This window comes from Liolophura sinensis, chromosome 12 (genome assembly GCF_032854445.1).
Source record: "Liolophura sinensis isolate JHLJ2023 chromosome 12, CUHK_Ljap_v2, whole genome shotgun sequence".
Classification (NCBI taxonomy): Eukaryota; Metazoa; Mollusca; class Polyplacophora; order Chitonida; family Chitonidae; genus Liolophura; species Liolophura sinensis.
In genome coordinates, this window is record NC_088306.1 from 20,607,208 (window position 1) to 20,626,279 (window position 19,072).

A 19,072-nucleotide genomic window follows, 5' to 3' on the forward strand; every position below is an offset into this window, starting at 1 on the left:
GATCTGTTACTAGGAAACCTGGAAGTGTTAGATCTCTTGGATATGGTTTCAGGACAAGTCAAATCGGACCTGTAACTGGAGAAACCTGAAAGTGTGATATCTTTGGAGATCTGTACTGGGAGAAACCATGAAATATCTCAGACATTTCAATTATAGTGTTAAAAAAATACAAAAAAAAAAACATAAGTTGACATAGTAGATATATTTCTACAATCTGAAGAATTTATTAAATAAAATATCTTTACTTGACAGGAAAGAGGATTACTACTGAGTAACACACAGTAATGGTAATACACAAGTACAATTATTGTGGAGATGGTTATTACATGTACATCACTGTGTGGACGGAGAAAGCGATATCAAGTTCACTGTGTGGATGGAGAAAGCGATATCAAGTTCACTGTGTGGATGGAGAAAGCGATATCAAGTTCACTGTGTGGACGGAGAAAGTGATATCAAGTTCACTGTGTGGACGGCGAAACCCATATCAAGTTCACAATTTGATAAGCAGGAAATGTTTGATGTACACATACATGTGGAAATGTATTTACAAATACATGTAACATTATTGCAGTTCTAAAAACCTGGGAATAACCAAAAACTAAAAAGGATGTTTAACTGACACAGTCACACTTCTGAACAGGTTCTTGTTCAACTTTAATACTTCTCATTGAACTTAAGGATAGATTTGCAGTTCTAAATGTCTGGGAACAATTTAAACTTAAAAAAGACTTACAGAAGACAAATATAGCAACATTTAGTGTTTTCTTTTTACAAAGACCTGCATTTTTCAGTGCATTATCACACCTTATGTGCTTCTGCTCACTTGAATTTCAGAGTTATTGAGGTATGATTTGCTGCTACATTACATGTAGAAGTCAAACACTGCAAAACAATAAACTGATCTAAAAGTGAAATGAAACAGTTTTCTGTGACAGAACATGTTTTTCAAGGGCCTTTAAAGAGGCAATATCCAATATTTTCAAACACTTTACATGTTATGAGGAAACTGGAACCCTAAGGTTAAGCTACCAACCTTTGGCACTTGACATACAAACTTGCACACCATACTGGTGGAAGACAAATGGCTTTTATGGAATGTAAGACTGCCCAATAAGCATGTTAGCTGACCACTTATTGTTCCCACAAACAATGAGAACTTTACACAACGCAAAAGGATATAGGAGAAAAAATGCAAAGATACCCCGATTTCAAAGTAGGGCGTAATCTCTTGAAAACCCAGATGTCTTTCTGTAAAATATCTGATAGAAATAATTCCTTAAATGCAATACACATATTCTAACATTTATACATAGGAAATTAACAATCACAGATATCAACATCACAATGAATGAATAATATAGCTACCTTTAGTTTGGGGCACCTTATAACTTCAGCAGTTTGTGTGGGAGAGCTTCTCATAAACACCACATGTTGCCATGTTGCAATTAAAAATATCAGCATAAATCAATAATTCTACTAATACAGTTAGTATAAAAATATTATATTCTAACATACAACACAGATTTAGCAAAAATAACATCTGTTAGACTATGTTATTAAATAGATGTATATTTAACTGAAGTACTCAGTTTTCAAATTTTAGAACTGTCATTTTAGCACATTCTTTGCATAACTGCTCATCAACAGGAAAAATTATACATGCATGTATTCTATAAAAATAAGCAGTTTTAAACAAAAAAACAAACACGCACACACACACCGTATTAACAGTAATACCTAACGCCGGAACAAAGAGCCATGCTCAGAGGAGACAATATAAGTAGGTCTCAAATGTTTTGGTCATAACGACCAGTTATTTAAATCCAAATGAGTCTCTGTACATATAGACATTATAGGCCTATATGAAGTATTAGACATTATAGGCCTATATGAAGTATTAGACATTATAGGCCTATATGAAGTATTAGACATTATAGGCCTATATGAAGTATTAGACATTATAGGCCTATATGAAGTATTAGACATTACAGGCCTATATGAAGTATTGACAATTTGCCAGATAGCGGTTCTGAGTTCCCATCAGTATCCCTGCGGTTTTGAGTGCTAATCAGTATCCATGCAGTTTTGAGTGCCCATTAGTACACATGCAGTTTTGAGTGCCCATCAGCACTCATGCAGTTTTGAATGCCCATCAGTACCCACGCAGTTTTGAGTGCCCATTAGTGCACATGCTGTTTTGAGTGAGCATGAGAATGGGTGACACAGGGCAGAAACAAATGATAAGGCAGACTTTGGCGACAACTCACAGGGCCAAAACAAAGCCTTTCAATTGGGGCACCCTATTAGTAGGCTAATTTGAACCAAAATATTTTTAAATATTATAAAACCTTAACTTAATGTCTTATATAAAAATTATTATTGTGAGTATTACTTATTCATTTTTGTACATTCAGCTTACATGAGAGCAGTTAAGCTAAATTTATCATGCATATTTCCCATCTTTTTGGGTATGCTGTAATTTGGGCACCTTAAAGGGCTATAAAAACGTCCTTGTATTTGCCCATACCCTAAGAATTCTGCCCTGTAACCCATAATTTTATGTGTGTGTTTTTCTGCTTTTTCCTCGTAACTAGGCTGTGAAACAGGTGTCACAAAGATTCAAGTAACGTTACAAAAAATCTGCTGAACTGTTTGGGACTGAAGAGGGGTTAAAATGTTGTAAGATAGGGACACCGTTTGCTTTCATTTATTCCAAATGTGACATGCGCACTCAACATTACTATTTGGCTTAGCTGCATGAAATGTACTAACACGAAATTGCAATACCTACTGAGAAAAAGACTGCATCACATTAGCAATGCTTGATACAAGGGTAAGAGACATTAAATCAGGCCTTTGGCATGAACAGAATTTAATTTCTGCATCTAAGAAATCAACCATTCCCATGGATTTCCAGGGCAGTTACAGAGTGAAATGTAACTCAGCCAACAATGATGTGCAATCGCACTTAAAGATGAAGTATCCACTTCATGTCCTGAGTTGCTGCTATAAACTAGGTCTGAAGTAAATATGTTTGTTGACTGACCATCCAGAAGGGGCCTTACTGCAAAGTTATTATTGAGATTCCGACAGATTTTGTTTTTTTATTACTTTTTCTTTTAATGTTAGATTCTTTAAAATCCCTCTCAGTTTCATTAACCAGAATCAATTTTTTTCCTTTTTTTTTTGGCTGCTGTCCAACAAAGAATTTTGTAACAATGGTCTTACTTTCAATCCAGTTAATGACAATGCAGTAGGCCCATACAGGGCTGGCCACCATATTTGAATCTGAGTGACTAACTTTCCATAACTTTCATGACAGTCTTGTATAACAAAACAGTGCACAGTGACTTAAATCTATGAACAACATCACCTTACACGTATTACCAAACAACAAAAAGGCTGTGAATGCATGTTCGCAACAAAACATGATGCCCTGTTTGATGCTTTTTGTCCCGTGCAGGTACTGAGGTTAGTGTTAAGGCAGGTCAACTCCCTGTGGGTGAGGGTGGTGAGTGTTAGTACGAGGCACACTTGACAGTACATATAAGTTTGGCTTGGTTTTCAGCTCTTCAGAACATCTTCACTCTGTAAGGAATGCCAAGCGCCCTTCAGTCGTTCCATTATTCCCTTCATTTTGTTTTCTCATCTGCTTTCGAATTCGACGCTGGTGAAGAAATATGTTTATTACTTGTTAAAAAATAAGACAAAATTATTTATTTATTTATTCAATTATTGCTGAAAGAAATACTCAAGAATTTTTTACTATCAAAATGGAGTTAATTTCGAGGGTGGAGGAAACTGAAGTTTTATTGCAATTCTTCAACCTTTATTGTCTATTAAAGCATATTCTGAGTTTACTATTTCATGCAGAACGACAAAATTATACTTCTTGTTATTTATTTATTTATTTGATTGCTGTTTTACAAAGAATATTTCACTTATACAACAGCGGCCAGCATTATGGTGGGAGGAAACCGGGCAGAGCCTGGGGGAAACCCACAACCATCCGCAGATTGCTGCGAGAGCTTCCCATGTACGGCTATACTTTTTGTAAAGCACTGAATTTGGCCAAAAACATCAAAACGAAAAAGCTGCATATATGACATTGAAACTTGCTCTCTGGAAATGATAAAATGTTGAGGAAAGAATATTGGTAAACAACTAACCCTTTACAAACATTTGTGATATAATGATATGCACACCATATTGGTGAAAGACCAGTGGACTTCAACAAACAATGAGTTTGTAAACAGCCGTACAAACATCATCAGGGGCCGATTCTATAAAGTCATTTCAGGACTGAAGTCAAAATTTAAAATCTTTCCACAACCAGTTTTTGGGTACTGATTGTTGAATTTTATATATTTGGCATCAAATATAAACACTGATGAGGTGGTCAAAATTTTACTTCATAAAACCGAAAATATGCTTTAAGATCGTATTTCAAATTTTTGACTTAAGTCAGAGATTGATCTTATTTATGTTACATTCAACTGACAAAGTACTTGCAGCGAATGTTTCACAGGTAACCATCAGTTATCAATTTCCTATGTGCATCACTTGGAAATCAAAAGTTAATTATAGCCAAAAAGACAAGCATACCACAATTCAGTAAAGAGATTGAAAAACCTTTTGACTAAAGTAGCTTTATTTCAGACCAATTAATTCACCTTTGAGTACTTTTTAACAAATGGAAAGATCCAAATATTACAACTGAAAGATGGATAAGTAATTTTCCAAGTATTCTCAATATAAATATTGAAATAAAATGTTTTAAATTAAAAACATGGCCATGTTAAGCATATTTCAAAAAACCTTTAAGGATAACTGAAGAGATAACATCACCTATGTATCAACGTGATTTGGCTAACCAATAAAATAATGAGAAAAGCTGCAAATACTGGAAAAACAAAGTTAACAGTAAAGTTTTGTTTGGTGTTAAATTCTGACATAAAGAAGTAGAGCAATCCAAAAAATTCCTAATGATATTTGGAAAGTACTGTGGAACATAAATCCAATCCACTCTTCTTCTGTTCCTAATCAACTTGTAACTGACGAATACTGTGTACATGTCACTGATGACTCTGAACAGATTCCCAATTTATTTGAGACTTTCTTCGAAAATTGTACCAGAAGTATTTCACAATCAAGATCTTCCACAGTAAAGCCAAACTTTAGCAAATTAAAATGTGTTATGAATGAAGAAGTACAAGAAGATTATATTTTCTCTATTCCTAATGTTACCAAAAAGTATGTTTTTGAATAATTATGTACATTATACGAGTCAAAAGCTTGAAATTTTCAAAAACAGCCTGCACCAGTCATCACAAAATCATTGACTTCCATATCAAACAAACGTATAACAACAAGTACCCATCCAAATACTTGGAAAAATAGCAAAGACCATACCTCTCCACAAAGGAGCAAATAAGTCATTGTTTATAAATTATCAGCCCATCAATACTTACAGGTACATGTAACCACATTCAATACTTTCAATATCATCCAAAACTAATTGAAAGGCATGTACATAACTGTCTCCATGAGTACCTGGGAACATTTCAGATATAAGACAAGAACTAATCTCGGTTTTGTGAGTCACATTTATTTGAAACTGCTTTGATCAAACTTGCTGAATGCTGGCATAAATCAATTGATAAAGGAAATATAGTTGGATTTGTTATGCTTGATTTTAAAAAAGCCTTTGATATGGTAAACCACTAAATCCCACTAGATAAGTTAAAAGTGTATAAGTTCCACAACACAGCCTTGAGATTCTTTAAGTCTTATTTCCAAAACAGAAACTGTGTAGTTAACATAGCAGTAAGGCTTCAGGGGAGATGACAATAGAGAAAGGTGTTCCACAAGGCTCAATACTGGGACCACTACTTTTCATCATGTATATAAATGCTGATGACACAACTGTTCATTGTAATGCTAAAAACTGTTACGGAAATTCAGACAGTTTTGAATGAAGGCCTAAAAGCTGTTACTAAGTGATGTTATGAAAATAAAAGGTATGTAAATCCAGATAAAACAAAATTTATGTTAACAAGTTCTCAAGAGCATCTCAGAAGTGTAAAAAACAATGCCTTAAACATAAAAATTGAAGACTCTTCAACTGAACAAGTCTCATTAGCAAAATTGCCTGGAGTTTTCATAAATGGCAAGATCATATTGATCTCGTATGCAAAAAAATTTCAAAAGCTCTTGCAATTTTAAGGCTGAACAAGGTCTATCTGGATTTGAAGAGACGAAAAACTTTTTTCACAGCTATATTTTGCCACATTTTGATTACTCTAGTTCAGTATGGGGAACTTGTTCACAGTCACTTATTGGTAGATTATTTTAAATAAACAAGCATCAAAAAAGAGCAGCTAAAATACATACTTCTACAGCTCCAATTCTCCTAGACTTACACTGGGTGCCAATTTCTCATCGCATCAGATATCGTGTGACTTGTCTTATTTTTAAATCATTGCATGATGAGTAACCACTATGTCTAAAAGAATTGCTAGTTAAAAAACACAGCAGTGAACAAAAATTTTCTTAGATCAACTGTTAACAACCTTTGTATTGATAAGTAGTACTCTGACTATTATAGAAACAGTTTACAGTAGTGGGGCATGATACTTGGAACAGTTTAGAATGTCTAATGAAAACAGCACCATCACTTTCTGCTCTTAAATCACGTTATTTGAAAAATTATTTCAACCAGTAAATTTATACAACCTGATATATGTAGTGATTAATTATTGACTGTTTTCATGTTTTTAAAAAATGGAATTGCATATACTGTTAGTACTTGTTTAATGTTCATGTATTGTTATAGAGGGCCTCTGGGAAGAGCAAATTGTTAAGTCTGACAGAGCTTCCCTTTTTAAATAAAAGTTTCACTCATTCATTCAAATGCCTTTGTGGAATCGATCTCAGCTGCTTACTGTCACCAAGGCCCCGCAAACACAAATTCCTTGTCCAAACCTGGGACTGAACCTGCACCCTATGTGTTATTCTGTGTTCCACACATTACTCCCCTTTTCATGGATTATCCCCTTTGACGGAAGATATCAGTTCAACTATCCAATGCTGTTAGCATTTGGAAGTACTGTTTAAACAACCTCAGTGATAAACTTTGACTAATCCAATTGCCAAAAATTTCCTGTACAGTTAATTACTTGTGAACCTTTGCAATTTGCTTCCGTCCATTGTGAAAATGAACAAGTAAACATCAATATTTTAGTCCCATATACCTTTAATACTGAAATAAACGACCAGTTCTTTCCGTCAAGGGAAGTAATCTATGTACTACGACAATACAAAATATAGTAGGTACTGACGTAGTAATGTCCCTTTCAATTGAAGTTCATATGTAAAGAGTGTTGTTACCAGCAGATACAGCTTACTTTTGAAGTAAATTGTCATCTCGAGCTGAGGAACATGTGTAAAATGGGTTGTTACCTGTGACTGGAGCCATTTATTTCTACAGAATGTCAAATGTGTTGCAACTGAAACTTACACAGACTGAGAATGTGGTTACCTGTATTTATTTATTTATTTGATTGGTGTTTTATGCCGTACTTAAGAATATTTCACTTATACGAAGACGGCCAGCATTATGGTAGGAGGAAACCGGGCAGAGCCTGGGGGAAACCCACGACCATCCGCAGGCTGCTGAAGGACCTTCCCACATACGGCCGGAGAGGAAGTCAACATCAGCTGGACTTGAACTCACAGCAACCGCATTGGTGAGAGACTCCTGGGTCATTATGCGGTTACCTGTAACTGAAGCTTATTTGCACAGACTGAGAATGTCATGACCTGTAACTGAAGCTTATTTGCACAGACTGAGAATGTCATGACCTGTAACTGAAGCTTATTTGCACAGACTGAGAATGTGGTTACATGTACCTATAACTGAAGCTTATTTGCACAGACTGAGAAAGTGGTTACATGTACCTGTAACTGAAGCTTATTTGCACGGACTGAGAATGTGGTTACATGTACCTATAACTGAAGCTTATTTGCACAGACTGAGAAAGTGGTTACATGTACCTATAACTAAAGCTTATTTGCACAGACTGAGAATGTGGTTACATGTACCTATAACTGAAGCTTATTTGCACAGACTGAGAATGTGGTTACATATACCTGTAACTGAAGCTTATTTGCACAGACCGAGAATGTGGTTACATGTACCTGTAACTGAAGCTTATTTGCACGGACTGAGAATGTGGTTACATGTACCGATAACTGAAGCTTATTTGCACAGACTGAGAATGTGGTTACATGTGCCTGTAACTGAAGCTTATTTGCACAGACTGAGAATGTGGTTTCATGTACCTGTAACTGAAGCTTATTTGCACAGACTGAGAATGTGGTTACATGTACCTGTAACTGAAGCTTATTTGCACAGACTGAGAATGTGGTTACATGTGCCTATAACTGAAGCTTATTTGCACAGACTGAGAATGTGGTTACATGTGCCTATAACTGAAGCTTATTTGCACAGACTGAGAATGTGGTTACATGTGCCTATAACTGAAGGTTATTTGCACAGACTGAGAATGTGGTTACATGTGCCGATAACTGAAGCTTATTTGCACAGACTGAGAATGTGGTTACATGTACCTGTAACTGAAGCTTATTTGCACAGACTGAGAATGTGGTTACATGCACCTGTAACTGAAGCTTATTTGCACAGACTGAGAATGTGGTAACATGTACCTATAACTGAAGCTTATTTGCACGGACTGAGAATGTGGTTACATGTACCTATAACTGGAGCTTATTTGCACAGACTGAGAATGTAGTTGCCTGTAACTTTGGAACAATGATATTACCTCTTAACTCAAGTGACAAAACCTGTAACATAAGCTTATTTGTGAAGAATGTTTTTACCTGTAACTGAAGTTTATTTGTGAAGAACAACTGTTTCCATCCCTCTTCTGCAGCCAGGTTCTGCAGGTCTTTGGTCACTGGTGTCTCGCTGTACAGCCTGTATATCTGCTCCCATACACCATCACTTTTACACAGCTGTCAAATATAGCAGTTACCCATTAGCATGAACAACATACCATATCATTTTTTTTTTTTCACTGCTAATAACGCCAAACTCAAGAATCTTTCACTCGGGAAAAGTGTCCTGAGCACCAAGCGAGGCAGCAACAAGTACCATTCTTATAGTCTTTGGTACATGTATGACCCGAGCCGGGTTTGATCTTGGGTCTCCTGAGTTCAAGACAGACCCTCTTATGACTAAGCCACCAAAAAAGTCGGGGTAAAATTCCTATTCTGAGAGCGGTACTGAGAGTGGTATATAATGCAATATAACATGAATGAGACATATCATATGATAAGTTACCCTGTCCCTGATACTGAATATTGTCCTGTTTCCTGGTGAAAAGGATAAACAGGAAGCAGAATAAAATTCAGTGTCAAACAAGGATAGGGTAACAAATTTTATCAATAATTACAGTTTGTACACGGCAACTCTTGATGTCATTTTTCAGTATACATGTTTTTTTTTTTAAAAATAAGGCAAAATATATTTCCAGCGGTGTTATACACAATATGCTATCCCCTACATGTATTTAAAGTCAACCGTTGTGTAGCATTGTTTACAGAGGAACATTCAACACCCTACCGCATTAGGTATTATATCTGCAGGAGTGTCGATCTACCGATCGCTTGTCTTTCTTCCCACTATAAGAATGGGACATGGATGATTGCTGTTGATCATTGAACTGATAATGCAGCCTTACGTACATGCTTAAAACGCGACGATAAAGATCTGGAGGCAAACTTTCCATTTATTACTGAAAAAGTGTCTACTTTGGCAGGAACATGACATAAATTTGACAGCCGAGCCTCAATGAGGAGGGCTGGGTGGGGGGTTTGCGCTAAACCCTTTTTACATTAATTTAAAAATGATAGTTCGTAACATATTACCACAGGTTTTTCAAGAAAAAGTTTTGGAGGCATGATGGAGGTGTGGATGGCGTGTCACTGATTGGTTATCGGTAATCCCCTACTTACGACACAGAGTTTACCACTTATGGCAAGCCCTTGCAAGGCACTATGGGACATAGTTTGTGAAAATTACTGTCATTACTGAGAAGGTATGGTAAATTCAGGCTTTAACATGACCGCAGTGTTGGCTATGTGCAGCGCGGCACTAAAATGTAGCATAAAAGATCTTGATTTTGGAAAAAAAAATGGTTTCAGTTTTGGAAATTTGAGTATAATGTTAAACCATTGTTAAACAGGAATGTGACTGTAAATCGCACCATAAGCAAAACGATATTTGAGATATTTGAGAACGTTAGCGTGTAAACTAATTTCAATCAGTACAGTATAATTACTGATAACTAAAATCATCTATAACTTAAGCATTTAACATCCACGAGTAACTGAGTAGACTAATATATCACCCATCAAAGAATTTATCCCATCTTAGTAAATGTATGTTTTGTCTGTGAAGGAATAATGCTCTTAAATTAACAACTGACCTCTTACCTAGAAAGACCATTTCCTTATTGAAAAAAAAAAAGACTGAAATTCCTTACAAGTTCATTCTTTCACTGACCTCTCTAAAGAGCTTGTTGGTTTGGCCCAGTCTGTTGATGTCTTCTAACTCCAGCTTAAGAATGATTCGTTTGAGAATATCTGGAGAAAGACGAGTGATGTAGTCAGGGTGCCCGTTAACCACCGCTTTCAGGTACTCCAATGTGGGTGCCCCGAACACTCGCTCAATCTCAGCTGCCAACAAAGACAAGAAAAAAGCAGAAATGGCTTTATAAGGTGCATATATCACTAGATTTATTTATTTCTCTTTAACTGAGTGATATCATCTGCCATACTTAAAAATATCTCATTTATTATATTTCTCTCCAGGTGTACATGGGAAGGTTTGCCAGTAACCTGCAGATGGTTGTGGCCACCACTGTATAAGTGAAATACTCTATATATGAGAGTACTGTGTAAAGACCCAATCAAACAAATAAATAAATAAATATTATATGTCAGCAGTCAGGCTTATACATGTAAGAGGAGACCATGTTTGGAGAAGCCACTGCACCAAGCCCAATACCTCAAAACCCCCTAAACTTAAAACCATAGGAGCAGGAGCTGAAATTGAACCTGCGTCCTCATTGGTAAATGGGTAGTATACATCCAGAATGAGCAAAAGCTTAAATGGTGTGATGCAAGTATTTCAGTAATATAGTGAACATAGTATTGCAGAAGATTAATCCATGAACCCACTTGGCCAGAAAATGCCACTGAATGTTCAGCTGAATGCCATCAACTGATTCTACATTCTTATTTACATGCACATAAATATTTATGACTTTTTTGTGTAATATGCATGTATGTACATTTTTCAACCTTTTTTTCCATACATGTACCTGCTTGCTTTAAAATATGTATTTGAATTCAAAGTGGGTGGTATTAAAATCAAATGAAGACGGATGTTTAAAACATTTCCTTTATGTATGTGCTCAAGAATATGTCATTTCTACGACAGTGGTCAGTTTTCAGGAATGCCAGAAGCAAACCACTGACCTTCAGCAACTACCTGACAGACATTCTCATGTCTGGCTTGGGCTCACTGTAATTCCTCAATCTTCGCATGCTTGCAAGGTGTTTATTCAAGCAATTTCAATTCTGAGAGTATTATTCTGTGTAGGACTGATAAAATTATACTTTTTGTGAAGCTCTGAAATTAGCCAATCAAACCAAAATCAAATTAAAAACATGCAAAAACTGCATTGAAAGTTGCTTTCGTATGCGAAAAATTTTGGGGAATTAGGGCACATATGTTTGACGTGTCAGTAAAAGACAAAGGACATCATGCAAGACCATCTAATCAGCCATATAAAAACTGACAGAAATATATTACCACCTGCCTTAACCACTCAGCCATGAAGAGTCCCCTAAATAGAGGCTAAGAAGCTTAAATTAAACATTAACTTTGAAGTTTGTAAACATACCTTAGATGGATACAGAATCATTTCTTATTGGCTGGTGAGAGAGACAGGCAAGTCCAGGCTATGTCTAGATTCAACTGAATTTTAGGTATGGCAGATTTATTCGAGCTTGACCAAGGTTGCAGGATTTAACCCAGGAAAGCCTATCTCCACTGGCAGCCAATCAATGGCGATTCTGTATCCCATTAAGGCTTTACATGATGTACTCACAGTGCATGCGGTCATCATATATGAAGTCTTCATATGTGTCTTTATATTCAATCGGTGGGACATTACTGTCATTTCTTGTAGGTGGCAAGATTTTCCACCAGCGAAATATCACCTACAAAAATACACAAACTGTTAAAATAATGACAATCACGTCAGTGTCAGCACACATATACAAGGATAATTATAATGACTTCATATATGCACGTCACTGTGTTAATACGGCTTGAATATGAGGTATGCTATTTAATAAATGTTACACCTGACCTACTGTAAATCTTCAAACTTTTCAGCCTCTAAAGCACTCTTTTCAGTGGAATTTATGCATACTATTATTTTAAAAATGACACCATGACACCAAGAATGATTTGTTTGGTTCATTGAAGGCGTAAACTGCATTAAACTGTGCAAATCATTTCTGTACACCATAGTTCTTTCAGAATGTTTCAAAATATTGATCCAAGAATTAGGTTAGTTACTCTAGTCTATCAGCCCAGTTAAGTGTCAAATAATCAGATGGTTTCATCTTAAAAATATTTTTTTTCAAAAACCCTTCTTTAAAGTTTCCATGTCAGCAAGTTTATAAAGGTATGGGCCACACACTTGTTAAAACTGTACAAATTATCTCTTCTTTTACGTTACCTTGTCCATTTTAAAGCTGTCCAGATTACAATATTGGGGAAAGAAGTTCACAAAAGAGGTAAATATTTATTAAATTTAATTTGAGCTTAAAACAATTTGCATGTAATTTTTATAGCTGTATTAAAAAGAAAAATGGTTACTACACATGATGGTGAACACAGTTATATCCAGAATGGGAGGTTCGAGGATGAGCTATACAAAAGGTTAAGATCACATCAGTCTGTCTGTGATGCTGCAGTGCTTGTGTACTTCATACAGTACACATACACCGTCTGATAATTGTGACGTAAAACAGGAAAGAAGTAACGAGTTCATAGCTTTGTTATGGGGGAAAGGAGTTTTTACAAGGACCCCATTGTAAGACAGAGAATGTCTTAACTATGAATATTATTTTCTATTAAGTGTTTTTAATACGTGTCTTTAAAATTGTCCAACCAATGTAACATTGTACAGAAAATGTATCTTTGTCCTCAGAATGCTATTCATGTTAAGGATAAAATTTAAGCATTTTTTAAAAATTTTTTATAATTTAAAATTGTTATTGTTCAGTTTCTTGTCTTCCCTCTCACTTAAAGATGAAACACAAGTTCAAACTATGAAGGCCTTAAATTTTAAAAATCGTACAAAACTTGTGAGCTAAGGCAGACAGGTATTCTTACCGGCCACTTTAATATTAGGGGGATTTACTCATTTGGGAGATTACCATGACTAGACATGCCTCTGCAAAATGATTATGACCTCCTGCTCTCATAACTGTCTGTACTGTACACCACTGCTTGTGCAAATCTCTGCCTGTGTTGTTGAAATACTGGTTTTAGGGTCACTTCTCTTTTAAATATCGTGGCCTGTCAAATCAGCGCTTTTATTAAATCATTCACACTGGTAATTGTTTGTTTGTTTTTTTTGTTCTTTTTTTTTGTTTTACAATGCGAAATTATCTATTTACATATGTATATTAGTGTTATGATTTTGGTTTGTTTTTTTCTACAATAGTATATAACTGGACAACTGGAAACAATTCTAGAACTGAATTATTGTATGACATTAGTGAATAACAAATGAGACCTGCCTGTGCAAGTATTGTTGATAATATATACATGTTAACAAAAACAACACCCACTGGGGTACCATCAAGTGGTGGAGGGTGTTATATACACATTCACGCAGTTTTACACAGAGCCAATTGTTATAATAAAACACCATTTTATACCTTCATGGAGTATTACAATTTTTGCAACTTTAAACAACTAGGCTGATCTATTCACATTTTGAGTGAAAACAGGGCACTTATTGATTTAAAGTAATTTGAAAATGATCTAATGACAAATTTTGTCACACGAGGCGTATCCAGACATGTGTTCGTGCGGTGAAATTCTTCTATTTCTTCCTTATTTCCCAACATAATTACACGGATTTTTCGACATATTTTCAAGTTTTAGAGACTGTTATTAAGTTATTATTATTACTGTTAATTTCAACAAATTTTTTAAGCTTTAAGTTGAAATAATCACTCATAAAAATCTAAGATTAGTACTGAAAATCTGTGCATCAGATTATTTAATAGTTTAAATGGTACACTGTGCACTTGGGGAATAACATTTGAAAACTGGCCAAAAAAACCCAAAACAAACAATAATAATAATTACATTTTGAAAAAAAAAATTTCTTTTTTTTTGTACAATTTCCTCTTTACTTTTACTAATATAAAAGTTGGATGAATTTTGAAAGAATGTTTGAAATCAGTGGCTTTTAGCTTTAGAATATATATATGTGACTCCTGAACAATGCCTAGGGCTACATGAGGGAAAGTGCAGAATTTTGCATAAAAGGGGATATGGTATCCTTAAAGCTGTGCAGCTAACTTCATTAACTGAATCTAAACTCAGAGCTGCATGCAGAAATTAACCTGGCTTGATCAATGATAAAATCATCTCAAGAGAGGGCTTACAAATTACAAATGATAAGCTGATGTATAGGCCCTAGTCATTACCCTAACTTTCTAATGTTTACTGTCTGTCAAGCCCTGAATATGGGATTTTGAAAACAATATGCAAAATAGTTCAGTTTCAAAAATGCAATTATTGCATTAATTTTTTCGGACAGTATTTCGCTCAAATTCAGATGTGGAGCTAGTACCAAACCCTTCACCACCACCACCCACCCCAACCAAACTTCAATGAAAGAACTGGTACCGTCAGTGTCAAATGTATCAGAAAATTGTCACAGTCGATGCACTGCAAACAGAAATGACCACTGAATATCTTCTTTACTGTTTGCAGTAGTAGGTAATCTCTATCACTGCTCTACTAGTCTTAGAATGGCTGGATTATAGCCAGCATGTTTCCTATTAGTTAGGCCTAGTAGTTGGGTGATCATAGAATAGCCGTGTGCAGAAGTCTGAGACACATTTTTTGAGAAAGCTATAGTGCATTGCATTTGCCCCATTACCACCATTCACTTAACTTTAGCAGGAAAGTAATGGCATGAATCTTACCGCATCTTGCGTTACTTGAACTTGACAGAAATCTTTACTCGGAGAAGGCGCTTGACCACTGATATCCACAATCAACCCATCGGGAAAAAATACCTTTGACGCCATTTTGACGCACTCCCATGGCAATGCCTGTGGATACCTAGGTAATTATTATCCCTCCTCAAATTAGATCATTTTTATTAGACGGGGAAGAAAGCTGTTCATTAACAATATGTATGCCATTATATTCAAGTATTTATTTGAACACCTCTTTATTAAAGTTTTAGACAACAGCGGTTGGTTCCGATCAAATTCTGAGCACTATTCAATTTTAACCGTAGGGTTATATTAACAACGCCTTCTATTAGCGGAGCGCCCTCTATGGGGCAGACAAGTGTCAGATCTGAAAATGACCTCCTTACCATGCATCTGCCAACCATCTGTGTAGTTATTGTTTTCTTGGGTAAATCAGGATTTCACCGGTTGATCGCGCAGGTTTTGTATCCGTCAACTTTTACACGTTCTGTTGTCCGTTGATAAAATGGCCGAAATCGGTTTGGGCACAGCAAGAAGAGTTCATGAAATTGAAAGATGAAGATGGCGATGATGGGATGGGAAAGACGTTCATGTGATGATGTAGTATTTCAGAACTAGAAGGATTTTCTGGGGTCTTGTGCAGTGAACACGCCAGAAACTTGAAAAAAGGAACATCCAAAGTTGACACGTTTTTCATTATGGGCTTGGAAAAAAGGTGCAGGCTTATTTTCGGCTCAGTTCTTGTAGTGACAGTTGTTGTGGTGATTTATTTTGGATACTACGGATGCAGTGGTATCAATCAGTTTGAATGTTCTCGTTTTAACACCAGTCCAAGTCCATATATAAAGCAGAGACTGAATCAAAGAGACAACACCAGCGTATCGGGTAGCCGTACTTACACGGAAAAAAAGTATCCCGACACTTCTGTCAGTACAGGACTGGAAGCAGAGGGTGACATTAAATTTCAAGAAGATGATTTGTATCGTGAATATGACTTGGATCTGGAAGATGTGGATGTTATAGTTTTTGTGCACATACAAAAAACTGGGGGCACGACATTTGGAAGGCATCTTGTAAAAAACCTGGATGTAGAGCCACCATGCAAGTGTTACCGTGGTCGGAAAAAATGTGACTGCTATACGAAAGGGAGAAAAATCTGGCTGTTAAGTAGGTTCTCCACAGGCTGGGTGTGTGGTCTCCACGCTGATTGGACGGAGTTGACAAGCTGTGTTGGCTCTGTCTTGGACAAACTGGAGAAGAATCACAGGAAACGAAAGTACGTATCAGTATATATTTGTATTGTATTTGTTTCACTTTCTTGATGATTGTAATGTATTTGGTCTAGAATGGACTGTAGGATCGACATGAAAGCATTAAATCTATAATTAATAAACCATGAAATGCATACATTTACCTCCAGAAACCTGGCTTTGCAGATCAAAGTCCTTCAAAGACTTTTGCACATAACTTGATTGTTCCGTATAAAACATTTTGAAGTAATTCTTTGAGGTATAATATCATTTGATTTTCTGGGATGGCATCATTATATCTGAAATATTGCTGATGTTACATTAAGCCATACCCTCATTCCCGAACCTTTTGGCATATGAAAGGTACATGTAACTTTTAGTGCCATTTTTGCACATTTTTAATTTGATTTTGGAGACAAAACTACATGGGTTGAGTTGGCCAGTTTCAGGGTTTCACAGAAAGTATGTTATCAGTCTGCACGGAGTGATGCCTTCAGAGTATGCTTGACCATACATCTCACAAAGATGCAAAATGGTTGAAGAATTACAGTAATCATTCATTCATAATTTTGGCATTTGTATGAACTGTATTTTGATATAGGTAAATACATTTTTCAAGTCTTTTTGCAGGTGTTTAGCTGTCAGTCAGACATATGTAACTCTTAAAATTTTTAGTATTTTGATTTTGACCCTCACATAAATCAATAAGGTAAGATATGTAAAATAAAACGGTAGGAAATGAACGGCATGTACTAATTGAGATTTAATGGAATAGTACTCTTGATAATTGAAGCAGCATATGGATACCAGATTAATTCTAATAGTTTAGAACTTTAATTTTTTTTTTTTTTACCAGGTACCATTTCATCACATTGCTACGTCAGCCAGTGTACCGTTACATCAGCGAATGGAAACATGTGCAGCGTGGCGCTACATGGAAAAGCGCGCGACTCGAGTGCAATGGCCGTAAAGCTACCTTGAGAGAAGTTCCATTTTGCTACGAGGGAGAAGACTGGAGGTCCGTGGAGTTGGACGAGTTCATGGCCTGTCCGCATAACCTGGCAAATAATCGGCAAACGCGAATGCTAGCCAACCTCAGTCTAGTCAACTGCTACAACCACTCCAACATCCCGGAACAGACGTACAAGAAAATCTTGCTAGAAAGTGCCAAAGAAAATCTTAAAAATATGGCATTTATTGGGCTGTTGGAATACCAGAACTATACCCAGCGTCTTTTCGAGCATACTTTTAACTTGGAGTTCATAGATGACTTTGAGCAGTATCACAAGACACACTCTGGGAAAGCTACAAAATTTATCTCTGAAGAACAGTTCAAAAAAATTCAAGAGTTAAATGATCTGGATGCAAAACTGTATCAGTTTGCAAAAGAACTATTTTTCCAAAGACTGGGAGCAATGGAAGCAGAGAATGGGGCTTCTAATGCTACTATTACTGACTTGCTGCAACACACAGATGGGGATAGTGTCGAATATTACGACGATTACACAGAGGATGGTGATGAAGAAGAGGAAGAGGAGGATCCTGTTGCTAAAGATAAGAATGAACTGAATTCCTTTCTCAGAGATATGAACGGTAGCTAATAGTGAACGACTGAAAAGGATTTCAAATACCAAAAATTTTGGTAAAAATTTAAATGTTTAAATATTTTTACTTATCAGCTTGTGAATATTTGTAAGTTTTGCTTGTGTGACTTGGCTTTACATTCGGTCTCAGCGGCTACAAAACTACTGCATCTATGTTATTGTTACAGTATCCCTTTACTCCAAAACTTACCTGTATTTAAGAGTGAACTGTATATGAACGCAAGCCAAAGTATATGAAATTGAAGTGACCAAGGTTTTTTATAGTTTCATCCACATCATGATCTTTAAATATCATCTTATCAAATCCAGGACACATTTTTTTTTGCATAGGATTCTAATATCTGTCATAGTAAGGCCACTTTTAATCGAATGATTGTTTCTCATGACAAGTTTCTACAAATCACAGATGTTACCAGCAAGTATCAGTTTCTTATTTTTTTAAAATTCGAAGTACAACTGCACACTGAACCTGTCATATTTGAAGGGTAGACACATTAATAATTACTTTTCCAGAAAGAATTTCGTACTTAACAGCTATATTTTTTGTTTTATATGCTAAAATATTCTTCTTCTTTGCATATCTCCCCTGGGTTAAATTCGCTTTCTTTTCCCCTCCAGTACTTTAGTCATGTGACCAATGTGTGTGCTGATGATTGGCTCAGAGCAGCTATGATATCACTTGCAAAACTTTGAATGCCACACCACAGAAATCAGGGATCAACACATTTCTTTTTCAAGACGGCGCATTGAGGACCATAGTTTAAGAAAAAGAAATAATGGTTTATTCAGGTGGTTTGTGAAGAATTACCATAGTATGCTGCTTAAGATTTACTTACAGGTGAAAGCATTGATATACAGAGAACGTTT

General features: G+C 35.9%; 3 protein-coding genes across 3 annotated transcripts in view; 2 read left to right on the forward strand and 1 right to left on the reverse strand.

Annotated features, from left to right (window-relative positions):
* Positions 1-200: 200 nt before the first annotated feature.
* Positions 201-15,441, reverse strand: LOC135479889 (F-box only protein 36-like). The gene is made up of 5 exons (XM_064759794.1): positions 15,337-15,441; positions 12,204-12,315; positions 10,592-10,764; positions 8,905-9,039; positions 201-3,670 (listed from the first exon to the last, which is right to left on the reverse strand). Exons 1-5 carry the CDS (start codon positions 15,439-15,441, stop codon positions 3,587-3,589), a joined length of 609 nt encoding a protein of 202 aa, XP_064615864.1. The 3' UTR covers positions 201-3,586.
* The window catches only part of LOC135479890 (uncharacterized), a 192,754-nt gene continuing 183,561 nt past the window's right edge, over positions 9,880-19,072 (forward strand). The window contains exon 1 of the mRNA XM_064759796.1: positions 9,880-9,889. The gene's annotated coding sequence lies outside the window, so the exon portion shown is untranslated. The remainder of the gene's footprint in view (positions 9,890-19,072) is intronic.
* Positions 15,727-18,631, forward strand: LOC135479178 (heparan-sulfate 6-O-sulfotransferase 2-like). The gene is made up of 2 exons (XM_064758952.1): positions 15,727-16,627; positions 17,458-18,631. The coding sequence occupies exons 1-2, from the start codon at positions 16,050-16,052 to the stop codon at positions 18,200-18,202; spliced, it is 1,323 nt and encodes a 440-aa protein (XP_064615022.1). The 5' UTR covers positions 15,727-16,049; the 3' UTR covers positions 18,203-18,631.